General features: G+C 42.1%; 2 protein-coding genes across 3 annotated transcripts; both read left to right on the top strand.

The window, feature by feature from the left end:
* Positions 1–207: 207 nt before the first annotated feature.
* Positions 208–9,617, top strand: LOC308373336 (heat shock 70 kDa protein 4-like). Its single transcript, XM_080848793.1, has 20 exons — positions 208–247; positions 351–513; positions 2,094–2,151; positions 2,289–2,429; positions 2,594–2,716; positions 2,852–2,951; positions 3,107–3,240; positions 3,552–3,796; positions 4,241–4,317; positions 4,510–4,661; positions 4,912–5,021; positions 5,257–5,396; positions 5,537–5,718; positions 6,013–6,087; positions 6,202–6,354; positions 6,542–6,667; positions 7,001–7,108; positions 7,202–7,321; positions 7,414–7,575; positions 8,316–9,617. Exons 2-20 carry the CDS (start codon positions 407–409, stop codon positions 8,514–8,516), a joined length of 2,514 nt encoding a protein of 837 aa, XP_080704919.1. The 5' UTR covers positions 208–247; positions 351–406; the 3' UTR covers positions 8,517–9,617.
* Positions 9,618–10,091: 474 nt separating this feature from the next.
* On the top strand, positions 10,092–15,075 carry rnf14 (ring finger protein 14). 2 transcript variants are annotated; one of them, XM_080836957.1, is made up of 8 exons: positions 10,092–10,167; positions 10,934–11,089; positions 11,200–11,330; positions 12,023–12,538; positions 13,158–13,386; positions 13,760–13,932; positions 14,164–14,294; positions 14,413–15,075. In XM_080836957.1, the coding sequence occupies exons 2-8, from the start codon at positions 10,939–10,941 to the stop codon at positions 14,480–14,482; spliced, it is 1,401 nt and encodes a 466-aa protein (XP_080693083.1). In that variant the 5' UTR covers positions 10,092–10,167; positions 10,934–10,938; the 3' UTR covers positions 14,483–15,075. The 2 variants fall into 2 exon arrangements, with proteins under 2 accessions (XP_080693083.1, XP_080693084.1); XM_080836958.1 differs by having other exon boundaries at positions 10,123–10,240.
* The last annotated feature ends 629 nt before the right edge of the window (positions 15,076–15,704 follow it).

Below are 15,704 nucleotides of genomic sequence, written 5' to 3'. Positions count from 1 at the left end.
TAATCGAATGATGTCTTTAAATGAGATTTGTTCCTTATTGCGCAGCGCAAATTTCGTAGCCTACGTTCTCCGCCTTCAACGTCACCTCTGTGTAATGTGATCGAAAAGTCCAGACCAGACCAATGGTTCAGACTAATCTAGAACCCTCCACGTCTCGCGATATCATGGTATTTGGCGTGAGGGCTAGCCTCGTTTTACTGTCTATGCTAACCGGTGTGTGCAATACATGAGCAGGGAACATCGTGTGGTGGGTTTGGATTATGAATAGAAGCCGATATATATTGGCGGATATTTTGGACGTTATTATTTGAGCTTTAGTTCCATTTTTGTTTTCTGTCTACGTACTACAGGTCGACATTGTGAATAGAAGTGTCACAACTTGGTTGACAAAATACCTTAACTAAACATGTCAGTGGTGGGATTTGATATTGGCTTTCAAAGCTGTTATGTTGCTGTTGCCCGATCCGGGGGAATCGAGACCGTTGCGAATGAATATAGTGACCGATGTACACCGTAAGTAAAACTTTAACATCATAGTCAATTATCTTTTACGAGAGTATTTATCCTTGGAGTACAAAATCACACAAGGCTTGATATTTACTACATTAGAAATGTAAGCTTTAGTAACCATACAGTGAGGCCTAACTACAGAAGATAAGCACTGCACACATGAACGATGCATTTCCAAACTCAATTAACGTCATTCCACCTAGCTTGTATCCTGACGTAAGCTCCTGCCTGAATGATTTGTATCGCTTGGGTATGCACCGGAGCGTTAATGTACGTGTAGTGTAACAACTTTCATGGCAGATAAGTGATTAGCTGACACTTCTATCCCTGTAATGTCGGCATTGCTATGTGATGGGTTAGCATCATGCTATAGAGTGTGTGCTATAAGGGTAGCCTAACGTTATCCTGCAAGTGGCGTGCTGAACTGTAGGCTACTTGCCCAGTCGCTGTGTGACGCCAGCAGTCGGTCACAGGAATATTCTAGCTAGTGATTTGCAGTGGATGCTTACGTAGAGGTGTGCAGTAAACTACCACCACATATACCGAGTTACAGGAACGTGAATAATGCATTTTGTAATCTAAAGATAACTCACTTCATTTGAGGAATGTCTATACCAAGAAGAGTCTTTTAGATTCTTTAACATGTAGCCGTAACTGCGTCTTAATTGCTGTTTCTGAGTAAGCGTTATTTACAGAGATAAACAACTCTTATCGACATGACAGATTATTCTTAGTATCCGATCTCGATGTATTTGTTTAAAATATATTCCATGCATCTGTACATGATCTGAACGGTGAAGTTCTGATCCCTTTAATCCGAAACGTAGCTAGTTCATTACAAGGCGTGGGTCAGTTTTCAGTTTAGGCTAACGAAAACAATTCCATTGAACGCTAAACACATACTTTTCACTCCGGAGTAACACAAATAGTCAATGCAATTTTGTTATAATGCTGCTGTGCCCGATTCTTTTGATGATGTATAACTCTAGCCTACATGTCATAACTCTATGACTTTACATAACATGCATGATATGACACAACCACCATCTCAAATGAATCCCTTAATTCCCTGGAGCAAATGAACTTGTCCACTTATGGTGTGTTTACCTCAACCAATTATGTAAAATTAGACCACCGTGACATTGACACCATAGATTGATGGTTGTGTAGTACCATTTTATTCTGCAATGTGAATGTGCTGTCATCATTAATGTACATCTTCATTACAAGGTTATTACTAAAGTAAATATTGTCTAAACAAGTTGTTTTAGTACAACAGTGCTACTAACTACTGTTGTGTTTTCCATGTTACCACATATTTGTTTTGATGCCAAAACTAATTTCTGGTAGGCGTTAACTTGGCAATAAAAAAAAATCTAATTCTTATTCTGAAACTGACTGTTATCTGTAGGCAAGTTCCACTTTCATGTGTACTCTAAATGACAGAGTTTCATAACCATCCTTACAGTGATACTGTCTTGCACTGATAAAGATGATCTTTATCATCTTTTGACTGTGAATTTGTGTGTTGTTGCATTGCATTTTCTCATCACATGTGTATTTGTCGATCATTTTTATTACAGCTCGTTCGTTTCGTTTGGACCACATAATCGCTCAATAGGCACTGCAGCCAAAAATCAGGTAAGCCTCAACTTGTCATTATTGCAACATAGACTTGAATGAATCATTGTTGCCACAGGATTCACATCTTATTGAAGTAGGGAAAGGAATAAGTGCTGTGAAGGGTGTTAACATGTAACTCACTGTTTCCCCTTAAGGTGGTCACAAACTGCAAAAACACTGTCCAGGCATTCAAGAGATTCCATGGCCGAGCCTTCACTGACGCGTACATCCAGGCAGCCAAGCCCAACACGCCCTATGAACTTGCTCAGATGCCCCATGGCACCACTGGTGTTAAGGTAATACAGCCAAACTATAATTCAAGACCTGGAATGTCTTGTAAACAAGTAAAGCCCATCAGTGGGTTTTGGGAGTGTAAAAGTTGCTCTACTGAGGAGGTACAAAGTCACGGGTTAATAGGTGTTTTTGTGTGTTTGTTCGTTTTTCAAACAAAAACAAAAAGGTGATGTATATGGAGGAGGAGAGGATCTTCAGCATTGAGCAAGTCACCGGCATGCTTCTGACCAAACTGAAGGAAACTGCTGAGGCTGCGATGAAAAAGCCGGTGGTGGACTGTGTCATCTCTGTACGTAACTGACGAGCAGATGAATGCTCTTCTCTCACTCACTCTGGAGCCTTGAGGCCCTAGGCTATTAGAACTAAAGAGTGTTTCATTGATCAGCAGTCACTCGGTATATGAAATGTGTTTTGCGATTACCAGGTTCCCAGCTATTTCACGGATGCTGAGAGGAGATCACTTTTGGATGCATCACAGATGGCTGGATTGAACTGCCTAAGGCTAATTAATGACACTACAGCAGGTACACACACATATGTTGTCCTACAAAAAAATCACAGCAACACACCCAGGCATTCAGTTGTGCTTCTCACTTCACCTTTTATTCCCAGACATACTTATATGTAACATGCATACATTTGATGTGTTTAATCATTTTCTTTTGAACTGATTAAACAGTGGCACTTGCCTATGGGATCTACAAGCAAGATCTTCCCAACCCAGAGGAAAAGCCCAGAACAGTGGTGTTTGTGGATCTGGGACACTGTGGGTTCCAGGTCTCTGTGTGTGCCTTCAACAAAGGAAAGCTCAAGGTAAGGCTGTCTGTTCTGGTTACTCTTACTGAAAGGGTATAAAGAAAGAAAAAAATACTTCATTAACCATGTAGAAATGACAGCAGACTTTAAGGAATAATGCTAGCTAAATCTGGATTACTACTGAGATGTTATTTCTTTTAGTTGCTGTTTTATCTGCACAGTTAAAAACATGTAGCTATAAGACCGTGGCAGCTACAAGTGTCCTTTGACCAGTCATTGTAGTGACAGAGAGGTATAACATTGAGTGCATTGAAATATCTTCCTTTTACCAAGTTTTATATTTAGTTATCATATGCATTGACCAATAGGTTCTGGCCTCTGCATTTGACCCTGAACTTGGAGGGAAAGACTTTGATGATGTACTGGTGAAGAACTTCAGCGAGGAGTTTACGAAGAAGTACAAATTGGACGTGCAGTCGAACCCCCGTGCAAAGGTGCGCCTCGCTCAGGAGAGCGAGAAGCTGAAGAAGCTGATGAGTGCCAACTCCTCTGACCTGCCCCTCAACATCGAGTGCTTCATGAATGGCGTCGACGTCACCTCCAAACTTAACAGGTTGGTAAACAGCAAACAGTCGGTGTAGAGGACACATGTTTATGCATCTCTTTTCCTGAATAGGGAATTCAGAGGCTGCTCCCAGAATCCTTTGCCAGCTTTTCTGCAATTGGCTGTGCTAAGTACTATTTTATGTTGGCGTATATTTTGGACTATTTTTCTTGTTCCCTGAAAGCATTTTGCCATGTTATTGCACTATTGTCACTATTGTAAGAATGCTTTTATATATACAGATCCACTGTCTTTGCGCTTAGGTAAGGAAAAGGTTAATGTTGACGAACTGCTATGTTGGGGGGGGGGTTCTCTACATGTGTATTTAGTGAGTATGTGTCATGATATAAGTGGCTCTGAATGAGTTGTTTGTAGCGCAGCAGCTGCTTGTGTGTGTAAGAACGTGAGCGTGGCCTGTGTGTGTAATAATAGTGCCTGACGCTGTTCTTCCAGGGGCCGGTTTGAAGAGCTCAGTGCCGGGCTGCTGGCCAAGGTGGAGGGTCCCCTGCGCAGCGTCATGGAGCAGGCCAGTAAGTAGCAGCCACAGGGTGCAGCAGCTGTAGCAGCATGCCACAGCCTCCAGTACATGCCCCATGCAGCCATGACTGCAGTCTGACCCCTTCACTCACTCTCTCACACACACACACACACACACACACACACACAAATACCGACCCAGCCAACCCCAACCCAGAATGATGCACTGCCTTTGTTTTTCCCAGAGCTGAAGAAGGAGGACATCTACGCAGTGGAACTCGTGGGTGCTGCCACCAGGATGCCTGCCGTCAAGGAGCGAATCAGCAAATTCTTCGGCAAGGAGCTGAACACTACGCTCAATGCTGACGAAGCTGTGGCCAGAGGCTGTGCACTGCAGGTCTGCCCTGTTAACACACGCACTCTCTCTCACTAATTCTTTTTTGTTTTCGCTCAAACACACACACTTTACATAATTTAATAATCCTACATTTAAATGTATATATCTGGCCATTTTGGTCTACACACTGAATAGAAAAATGTTCTGTACTTCCACCTTTGTCATTTTACTTTCCTTTAAGCTATGCCTTTTAGAGTTTTTTTTTTTCAGTACCTATGTAATAACTGTGCTTTTAATCCTACCACCCTAGTGTGCAATCCTTTCCCCGGCCTTTAAAGTACGGGAGTTCTCCATCACTGATGTGGTCCCCTACCCCATCTCTCTTAAATGGAGCTCAAATGGAGCTGAAGAAGGACTTGGGTAAGGATCTCATCCAGCTTATGCACTGGAGCCCAAGAAATTAAAATAAGTTCCTGTATGTATAGTATTCATGTACGTACCTCAACTGTTTAGCTGCTGTTTGCGTTGTTGCTTCACACAGCTTATACAAAATTCACTTTTTAAGTGGATGGGGATTTCTGTTTAATTTTCACTTTATATACTCATCATGTTGAATGATTTTATGTAACACCTCCTGTCAAAAACCTCTCACCAGCTGCAGCGACTGTGAAGTGTTTCCCAAGAACCATGCGGCGCCCTTCTCCAAAGTGCTAACATTTTACCGCAAAGAGCCCTTCTCCCTGGAGGCGTACTACAGTAACCCCAAAGAGCTGCCCTACACAGACCCAACAATAGGTACAAAGTAAAGTCTTCACTGTTGAAAAAGAACCAAACTGTGTATAATTTCTTTTCTTTCTGATATCATGCCACATGTTATGAATTGGCTCACACCTCTCAGACCAGCTTGTCCAACAAGGTCTTTTGTCTCCCTTCAGGCCAGTTCCAGGTCCAGAAGGTGGTTCCACAAGCGTCTGGTGAGAGCTCCAAGGTGAAAGTGAAGGTACGGGTGAACGTGCACGGTGCGTTCAGCGTCTCCAGTGCCTCACTCGTGGAGGTGGTTAAGTCCACCGACGTAGAGGAGCCAATGGAGACAGAGGCCACCTCAAAGGAAGATGATGTGAGTCTCTCCGTCTGTTTCTCACACTTTCCTATCATTTCATTTAAAATAATCATAGTATCATCAGCCATTAGACATCAGATGGTTGGATTTGCTGTTGAAAAAAACATTCACCAACTCTGATGGCCATGTTCTCTGTAAGTTATTCAGCTGTCACACTCTGGAGCTGCCACTTTGTATGTCTCTTCCTCTCCTTTTTCATGTGTCTTTATGATTTGATTGTTCTCTCTCAGTGAGGTTCTTAGTTGCAGTTTCTACCTGCACAGTGTAGACATCTCTGCTTTATTCTGCTAGGCGAAGATGCAGGTGGACCAGGGAGACGGCCAGAAAGACAGCGCTGATAAGAAATCAGACTCTGAAGACATGGAGGTAAGCATAGTTTTCACCTTACACTAAAACTCTCTTCTGATGTCCTGACTGTCTGTGTGTTCTGCACAAACCTGCGCTGGCTTGAATGGTGTCTGTCATCTCTTCTTATTTAAGACGTCCGAGGACGGGAAACAGGAGAAGAAGACCGACCAGCCGCCATCGAGTAAGAAGGCCAAAGTGAAGACGAAGACTGTGGACCTGCCTGTACAGAACAGCCTGCATTGGCAACTGTCAAATGACATGCTGAATACATTTGTAGAGAATGAGGTAACGTTGAAGAATGAATTAGCTGTAAAACTAATACAACTGGTCTAGTCGGATAATTCATGTTAAAGAAAGTTTAGTTTTTTACTTCTAACCTTCCCTTGAGGATCTGGGTTTTGATTTTGATATTTTCATTTCAATGTGAGACCTGTTTGGCATGGTGAGAATGTTTGTGTCAAACATGTTTTAGGGTAAGATGATCATGCAGGACAAACTTGAGAAGGAGCGAAATGACGCCAAGAACTTTGTGGAGGAGTATGTATACGAAATGAGGGACAAACTGCACGGATTACTGGAGAAATTTGTCACTGAGGAGGTGAGTAGCTAGCACCTTGAGGAATTTACACATTGCAAGCAGGCCTGATAATTGAAGCAGTAGAAGTGTGTGTGGAAGGGGGGGTGCTTTCCACAAAGCAGGATTACAGAGTTAATCCAGATAACTACACTGACTAAAACCTGAAACTGTACTTAACCTCTTGTTGCAGATATGGGGGAGGGGGGAAGGGATCCAGTTTTGCTCCACTGTCATTTATGACTTATGTCCTTAGTCTTAATCTTCCTTTTTTCATGTGTGTCTCCTCTACATTGTTTTTAGATATGAAAAATAAAGATTTCTTTCCATTTTAACCGTCCTGTGTTTGAAATGCAGGAACGAGACTCCTTTTCCATAAAACTTGAAGATACAGAAAACTGGCTGTATGAAGATGGGGAGGACCAACAGAAACAAGTGTATATTGACAAACTGGCTGAATTAAAGGTAATTTGGAGACCTTGTTCACATCCTCTGTATCAGGATACAAAATGATGTAATTCAGCTAATTGCTTTAATTGAAATGTTGTGCACACTCAGAAATTTGGACAACCCATCATGGAGCGGTACCAAGAGGCTGAAGAGAGACCAAAAGCATTCGACAAACTGGGAAAACTAATTCAACAATATATGAAAATTGTAGAAGCATACAAAACTAAGGTAATCGGGTGTGCAGTGGTTGAAAACATTGATTTGTCAGCTCTTGTGGCCAAAAACATATAAATAACTTGTTGGTAAATGTCTGACCGTAGGATGAGAAGTATGACCACTTGGAAGAAGCAGACATCACAAAGGTGGACAAGATGGTGAATGAAACCATGATCTGGATGAACAGCAAAATGAACCAGCAGAGCAAACAGAGTTTTACCCAGAAGCCTGTTGTCACTATGAAAGAGATCCAGGCCAAGACAAAGGTACTGCTTCTGCCCTACTGGAGTGAATCAGAATCAGAATCAGAATTCTTTTAATGGCCAAGTATATTCACACATACAGGAAATTGACTTGGTGTGGTTGGTGCATAAGACATAACACATAACACATAACATAACAACAAAAAAGCATAAACAAGAACAAAGGACAGATGTTTTTTAAGATAATAATAAATAATGATAAATAATTTGGGCACATGAAGGGCGAGTTACAGTTAATTTGAGTACGAAAACCCAGAGTCAGTGTGATGCAGGGGGCTTGTTTGTGAGCCCGACTGCCGTGGGGAAAAAATTGTTCAGGTGGCGAGAGGTTTTGGTCTTGATAGCCCGGATCCTTCTGCCGGATGGGAGACTCAGAAATAGGTGGTGACCGGGATGTGAAGGATCAGCAATGATCTTCCCTGCTCTCTTGCTGGTCAAAATCATTCAATGATGTGGGAGTTTGCTTCCAATGCTCTTAATCTGAGCAGAAATATTAAACAAGACAGAAAATGGCATCATTGCAGTCTTGCTAGTGACCTATACAGTTTGCAACAGACCGCGAGTAGCTAATGTTTCTCACATAATGGCCTTTCGATCTTCTGAATTACCTATATGTGTATTACAGAACACACAACTGCCAAATGCCCTTTGTCGGTTATGTCTCCCTCGTTTAATATATATGTAATCTTGAATGTCACTGGTATTGCTCCTTTTCCTATATCCTCATTCTTTCATCCACACAGGAGCTGTTGGACGTTTGCTCTCCCATCGTCACAAAGCCCAAGCCCAAGGTGGAGCTTCCCAAAGAGGAGAAGGCGGAGCAGAACGGCCCGGTGAACGGACAGCAGGCCGGTGAGGCCCAGACAGGGAGCCCACAGAAAGGCAGCGCCGCTCAACCAGGCTCTGAGCCCACAGAGAAAAAGGCGGAAATGGATCTAGACTAAAAACCTCATGTGCTGTGTGAGCACCGAATCGCCAAGGTCTCTGTTTGTGCTTCAACACTCGTTGGACTCTTCAGTTCTTCCTGTGCTCCATGTTCATTAGGACACTTCTGGGCCCATTCGGTGTTTAAGCCTCTGTCTACTCTATTCTACTGTACTGTTTTTCTTTTTTCCCCCTCTTTTTTTGTTGCTTAATCAAATTATTTAACATATATTTTCTGTAAAAGTTTAAAACCAAACAGCAAAAAAAAAAAAATGTTTCCTGGAAAGTTAGTGGATGTGTGTACATTGTTGTTTTGGCAAAGTGGGTATGTGGCATAGTGGGTTGTAGAATGTAGATACATATTCATGTCAGTTGAAGTTATTTTGATTCCCTCACAAAAATGTCAAGGTGATATGTTAGACATTTCTGAGAACTTGAAGGCCTTCGTTTTACTTCACCAGATAGGAAAATAGTGATGATTTCAGCTGTTTGTTTTGACATTTCCCTGTAGAATATTCCTGCATCCCTGCATTAATTCTCATCTTAGTAAAATATGAATGGGCTGAATGAAGCTGTGGTTTGTAACATTAACAGACACATATTCCTAAATAATCATGGAAATATTTCTCGCTTGGCACAGAAGCAGGCAGAGTTTTGGCTCAGCGTAGTTCTAGAGTCCATGCCAACCCATGTTCCAACATTGTCATTAGCCCACTAGATAATCATGTCTATATTGGCCCATGTATCTATCTATTATAGTATACCTGTGGAGACTTGTGTTTTCTGAACTTAAAGCTGTCTCTATACACTATATATGTAAATATGGGATGATAGGTGAAGTTTTAAATGATAGATCCTCTATAGGATTATAATGACATGAGATGGTGAGGTATGTGCAAGCCAGGCTTGTTGTTTGACTTAATTATAGTGTTGTAAGATATTAATTTTAGAGGCACAATTATAAACCAAGCACTCTATGTTGAAGCGGACCTTGGTCACTGTTATGCAGTATTTCAATGTTAAGTAAAGGAAAATAATCTCCTGGGCTGGAGTTGACATTTTTTCTACTCTGCATCACTGCTCAATAAATAACACCTTGTTGGTGTACAATCGCATAGCCACCTGAATTCTGTTGCTTTCTGATGGTGGGATATTTGGAGGTGCTGACTTCTTGCTTTGATTTCCTTGAGGATGCTATATGATATTAAAAAAGCTAAATTAGTTGAGCAACACAAGGGCCCTTGGTAGACAGGGCATTCAAGATTGGTAGAAGCCTACAAAGTTCTTATTTTAGTCTACACCATGGTAATGGGAGTATCCCAGAATAGGGAAGTGATTTCTTTGGGTGTGTGTGTCTAGAGCGGGTTACAGATGCCAACACCTGGGAGGCATTCTAAATAGGCTTGGTATACCTGGGTAAGTTCACTCAGAGTAAGCTCTTGTCACTAAACCACGTACGTGGAATACCCCCCTGTCCTGCAAATGTAAAAAAAAAAGTAATTGACAAAACAAAAATATGTCCTATTGAATGAAAAGCTGTAATGAAGGGTCAGACTTGATCTTATTCTGAATTTACAAGCTACTCCAGTAGGTGGCAACGTGATAGTATGAGTCAATGAGCCCTGCTGTGACCGGGCAGGACGGCTTCACTATATGAGGGCCGAAAATAGGGTAATTAAACTTTTATTACAATTGATGTGGAGTAATAAGCGACTGTGTGATATCAGAAGTCAAAGAATGAACCGTATGTACCATGCCTAGCTTTTAAATGGTTGTCATTACTCTGTTACCCCTTTGTGGTATTGGGGGTTTTGACGTTAGCTAACATTAGACTGGCCAGGGCCCACCTTTAGCCAAGTTAGGATAGCTATCGCTAGCTATCAAAGTAAGTTACCTGGGCTTGTTGTAATTCAGCTCGTTGTATATATATTTGTAGCCATATTGACAAAAGTAGCAAGATAAAACTTATAATCATTTCTACTCTGTTTCAGCTAGATGTCAATCACTTTGAATTGGGACAGCGTAGCCTTGCACTTATTACAGCTAGCCTGGCTATCTCATGTTTGGTAACTTAGCTATCGATAACATTGCTATGCTATGCTACATAAGTTTGTGTTAGCGTTGAGTCATAATTGTGTTGCTCTTGAATACCACTCTTGAATACCACACTTGAAATAATCTAACCGGGCCATACTGAATGCAATATATATTTTTCTAATAATGCACAGTAACAGTTCAGTAAGCAATATAGGTAACTGGATACTAGTTACCAGTTAGCTGTACACTGAAATCTGTCTTTGTCACTCATGACGTCAAAGTTCCATCAGTCAAAATGATAACATAGTGCATTCAGTTGATCATGTTGCTCAACGGTTGACTGCGTACAAATAGTTCAAATGTAATTTGATCGAAGTCATTGTTCTGTGTTGACTTGTAGTCTGAATGGCGGCTGCTCGGGAAGAAAGGGAGAATGAAATGCTTGCTTTAGCAAGTATTTACGACGAAGACGTCTTCCGCAGGGCAGATTCTGATGAGCGGGGTGAAGTACACCTGTGTCTGGATCTTCCCCCCGATTTCAAGTTGGTTTTCCAGGGTAACGAACTCCTCTGCTTCTCTGCTGTTTCAAACATATACCCATACATACTTAAACTCAAAGTACTACACGTGTCCATAAAGGTGTGAATCTCCTTATACATTTCACAGGAGGGGAACAGACAGAACATGATATCTCTTTCCTACCTCCTGTTGTACTGATATTTGAGCTACCTGAAGATTACCCATCATCTTCCCCACCAGTGTTCACACTGAGGTCCAAATGGCTACAAAGGATCCAGGTGACATTATAGTTCTACTTGCGAGTGTGCTGTATTGACTGAATCTTCAGGAGTGTAGTGTATTACACAAGTTCTTTCTGCAGTTACGCTACTGTGAATTCTGTCTTTTACCCAAGGTCTTATTCCAGGCTACGGCCTTCACCTAAATAATGTGTATAATGGTTGAATACATATCCTGAGTACTAAATGATTAAGGCTAGTATGTTGAATGGAACTGTCCTGGCGAATAAAGACCAGCTGTCAATACTCAATTAATCATGCCTAACATGCAGCCTTGACCTTTTTTATGGCACTTGGCATAAATTGACACACCAACAAAAAGTCTGTTTTTATCACAAATGCATTAGCAGGCACCAGGTGCCCATCGTTGAAACGAAACCTAGTCTGCCACACAACCTCAACAGCTATGAGTATCACTTAACAATTATAATGTTAAGCTTTGGACTAGCTGCAACCACTCCCTTAACAATGTTCTATACCCATTTCCTTGTATACCTCTGGTCCGTATTGAGCTGCACACCAAACATTGTTTTTAGGTCTTTTGTTTGAATTTGGGCTTTTGCATGACTCGGCTGTGCACTCGGGGGCCTGTACTACAGGTGAAATATTTAATATAGGCTTTCTAGCAAACACCCATTCCCTATTCGCTCACACTATTCATTTTTTACGTTCAATCTCTTACACACATACAGCTGTCGTCTCTCTGCAAGCGCTTGGACGAGTTGTGGGAGGAGAACGAAGGCTGCGTAGTCCTCTTCACCTGGATCCAGTTCCTGAAGGAGGAGGCGCTGGGATACCTGGACATTCAGTCCCCTCTTCTGGTGTCCACGCACAGCAAGTCTCAACACGAGAGCAAGTCCATAGGGTCATGCACAAACCATGAAGTTGTTACACAAGAAGAGGACGACCTAGACACCCCTTTTGACCCCCGAGCTATTCTGGATCTGGATCCTGAGCATGACCTTGCCGTCCAGCTGCTTGACTTCAATGAGGAGCAGTGGCAGAAGGTTTTCAATGGGAAGATGTTGAACTGTGGCATTTGCTTGACGGAGAAACTGGGTTCCGATTGCCTATATTTCAAGGTTTGCAACCACGTCTACTGTAACGACTGTATGGGCGAGTACTTCACCATTCAGATTCGAGACGGAAATGTCCAGTGCCTTTCCTGCCCTGAACCCAAATGTACCTCTGTAGCCACACCTGAACAGGTAACAAATGTGTGCATGTTTCATTTCCATTTGTGATCCGTATGTATTTGTGTATGGGGTGAATTTGTATTTTTTTTTTCAAATGTAAAACTTTATTTTTGACTACCATTATCTCAGAAACATATGCACATTGGGCAACATGAGAGATGAGGTAGTGGGCAACATTTACTAGGCTAATATACTGCGACTAAAGCCTGTTAGTAAATCTGAACCATTACCTTTTGTTTGTTTTTTTCTCTGATTCTGTTCACAGATAACCTTTTGGAATTTTCTCAGTTAAGTGTGTTTGTGTAGGGCTTTCACAAAGGTCTGAATGACCAAACAGGTTTTCGGGGGTGACAACCTCTCCTGTGTTGCCATTTGAACTTTGTCCCCTGCTTAAAGGGTCAGTGCTTGGGATTTGAAATGTTAATTCACCTAAGGCACCAGAGCAAACATATCGTGTTTCATGTGTTAAGTGTTTAATGAAAGAGATTCCACTTTCACTGAATTAAGTTTAAACTGAGCGTGTGCACAGAACTGAGTTTGCCTTTGGCACCAAATAAGCTGTGACTGCCTCTTCCAGTTTATTGGCTACTCTTACCTGTATGCTGTGTTATGCTGTGTGTCTCCTTTGCAGGTTAAGAATCTGGTCGGAGAGGCTGAATTTGCCCGCTACGACCGCCTCCTCTTGCAGTCCACCCTCGACGGCATGCCAGATGTTGTGTACTGCCCTCGCACGGTGTGCCGTACAGCTGTGATGCTGGAGCCAGAGACCAAGTTGGCCATCTGCCCAGCCTGCAAGTTTGCCTTCTGCCACGTGTGCAATAGGGGCTACCATGGCGTGTCTGCCTGCAAAGCTAAGATCGGTGAGCCCTCCCAGCATTCATCCTACACTCTCCTCATCGGCAGTTTGTCTACAGGGTTTCCTTGTCCTCCTGTGGCTGTACACAAGGCCGGGCAGCATAGAAGTATCCACATAGAAAAGTGGAAACATTATAGCATATCACAGTCATTTACAAAGAGCCTCAGGGCAGGTCAAGATGCTGGACAAAAGCTCTAGTATGTTTGGCTTTTAGCCCCAATTCTGTGTGGTCTTAAAATAGGTTTGCCTATGTGGCTATCCCCTTACACAAGAGAAGGCTGAATAACACAAAGTCTGTCAGATTCCAGATAATTGGGGTGAACCACGAGATTGTGTGACCTGTCAGTGTTGACTGTTTGATGTTTGTGTGTCTCCAGAGGATCTTTTGGCCTTGCGTGAAGAATACCTCAGTGCCAGCCCCGACAAGAAGGCGTTTATGGAACAACGCTACGGGAAACATGTGATTCAGAGGATAGTGGAAGAGTCCTACAGCACAGAGTGGCTGAAAGATCACTGTAAAGGCTGCCCTTTCTGTGGGACAAACATACAGGTGACCATTTCATATATAGTTAACCAAAACTCACACATACACACACACACACACACACACACACACACACACAGAGGAAGAGAACACAATACAAAAGACAAGCATTATACGTTGTAGGAGGATCCTGACATAGTTTGTTTAATTTTCAGTTGGTGAAATACTATCTGAACTGCAATAGTTTGTCTTTGTTTTTGTATAATGAAAGGGTTGTTATCTGTGGGTTTTCTGTAGAAGGTCGATGGCTGCAACAAGATGACATGCAGCAGCTGCAAGCAATACTTCTGCTGGATCTGTCTGAATATGCTCAACAAGGCCGACCCCTATGGCCACTTCAGCAACCGCTCCTCGCCCTGTTTCAACCAGTGAGTCACAGAAAGTCACCCACATTTCACATGACACACGCTCTTTCATAAGCTATTGGGGGGCCACCCAGCATTGTCCTCATGAATGTAAATCTTAGATCTCTCCCTCTTATTTCAGGCTGTTCCAGGGAATGGATGTAGATGACGCACAAGATGAAGGCTTCTGGATCGATGAAGATGAGATCTAGGATCCCTCACACTCACCTTTTGTGGATACACTACCTGCACTTTATGACAGTGTGCCAGAGTTGGGTTTCACAAAGCTAGACAAACAAATAGTTCTCACTGAGTTGAACAAGAAAAGACTTTTGAGTACCAGCCTGGCTCGCTTTAGCTAACTTTGTGAGACTCTGCCCTGTTAAGTTCTGGTGTGTTCCCAGACCATGTTGCTGCTCCTCACTCTCCTGGCAGTTGTTAAAAAAAAGAATGGATGCTAAAATACCTTTGTTGAAGTTCACGAATGAGCATTTTTCCAGTTTAAAAAAAGAGGTTCAAGTGGAATGTGAGGCTTTGTGAAAGACTACATTGTTGTACCCATTGCAGTTCAGAAGTATCATGATTTGTTGAAAACACACAATCAATGTTTCAGATAATATTAATCATATCTCCAAAATGTAAGCGTTGAAAGAGTGTCATAAGATAAACAGTCAAGGAAATTATGATTTTTACATACATGCATAATTGCTTCATGAATTATCATTTTAAGGAATTATATGCAAATATATGTTTCTGTATTTTCAGGGTTTTTGTGCTTAAGTAAATACGAATTATATGTTATCAATTCCTGTGTCATTGGCATTGTTTCATTGTTTAATGTAGTAAAATATATTGTTTACTACAGTGTATGTGGTTCAAAGTAGTGGCTAATGTATTATAGTATTATTGCTATAAGTACTGTAATTTAGTTTGCAGATGGTCTGGTTTCCCAAAGTATAAATGTTTAGAGTGCACATGTATGTGTACGGCCCGTTTTTATTGGCGGGAGCTTATTGTATGTTCTACTCACTAGCCTTTTGTGAATATTTCATCTCCCAATTCCCACATAATACAGACCTTTCTCAGTGTTGTGGTGCTATATGTAGGATTGGCCTGCATTTTTTATTATTGCTACTGGTGTCACCTCTCTGAGGGTCGAGCTGTATTGGGACGGGGGCGAGGGTTGGGGGCTGCGTTGGGAGAGCAGCTCCATGCCTGCAAACGAACAATACCCCCCTGAGAGGGACAATGACAGAGTTCACATTGTAGCGTCAGAGTCAAAAGCACTTCAACGCAGTTTAATCCCTTTGGCTAGAGTTGCTGACACTGAACAACCCTTTAAAGCAGTCTGGCCTCATTGGGTAGGACTGTCACTCAACCTCACAGTGTCTTTTTCCCCCTACCAATACTACGGCAGCCAATGTAACCGTTTTC

The sequence above is a fragment of the Sprattus sprattus genome (assembly GCF_963457725.1).
Source record: "Sprattus sprattus genome assembly, chromosome: 1".
Classification (NCBI taxonomy): Eukaryota; Metazoa; Chordata; class Actinopteri; order Clupeiformes; family Clupeidae; genus Sprattus; species Sprattus sprattus.
Note: the sequence above shows the minus strand (reverse complement) of the source record. Positions and strands in the feature narration are given on the sequence as shown.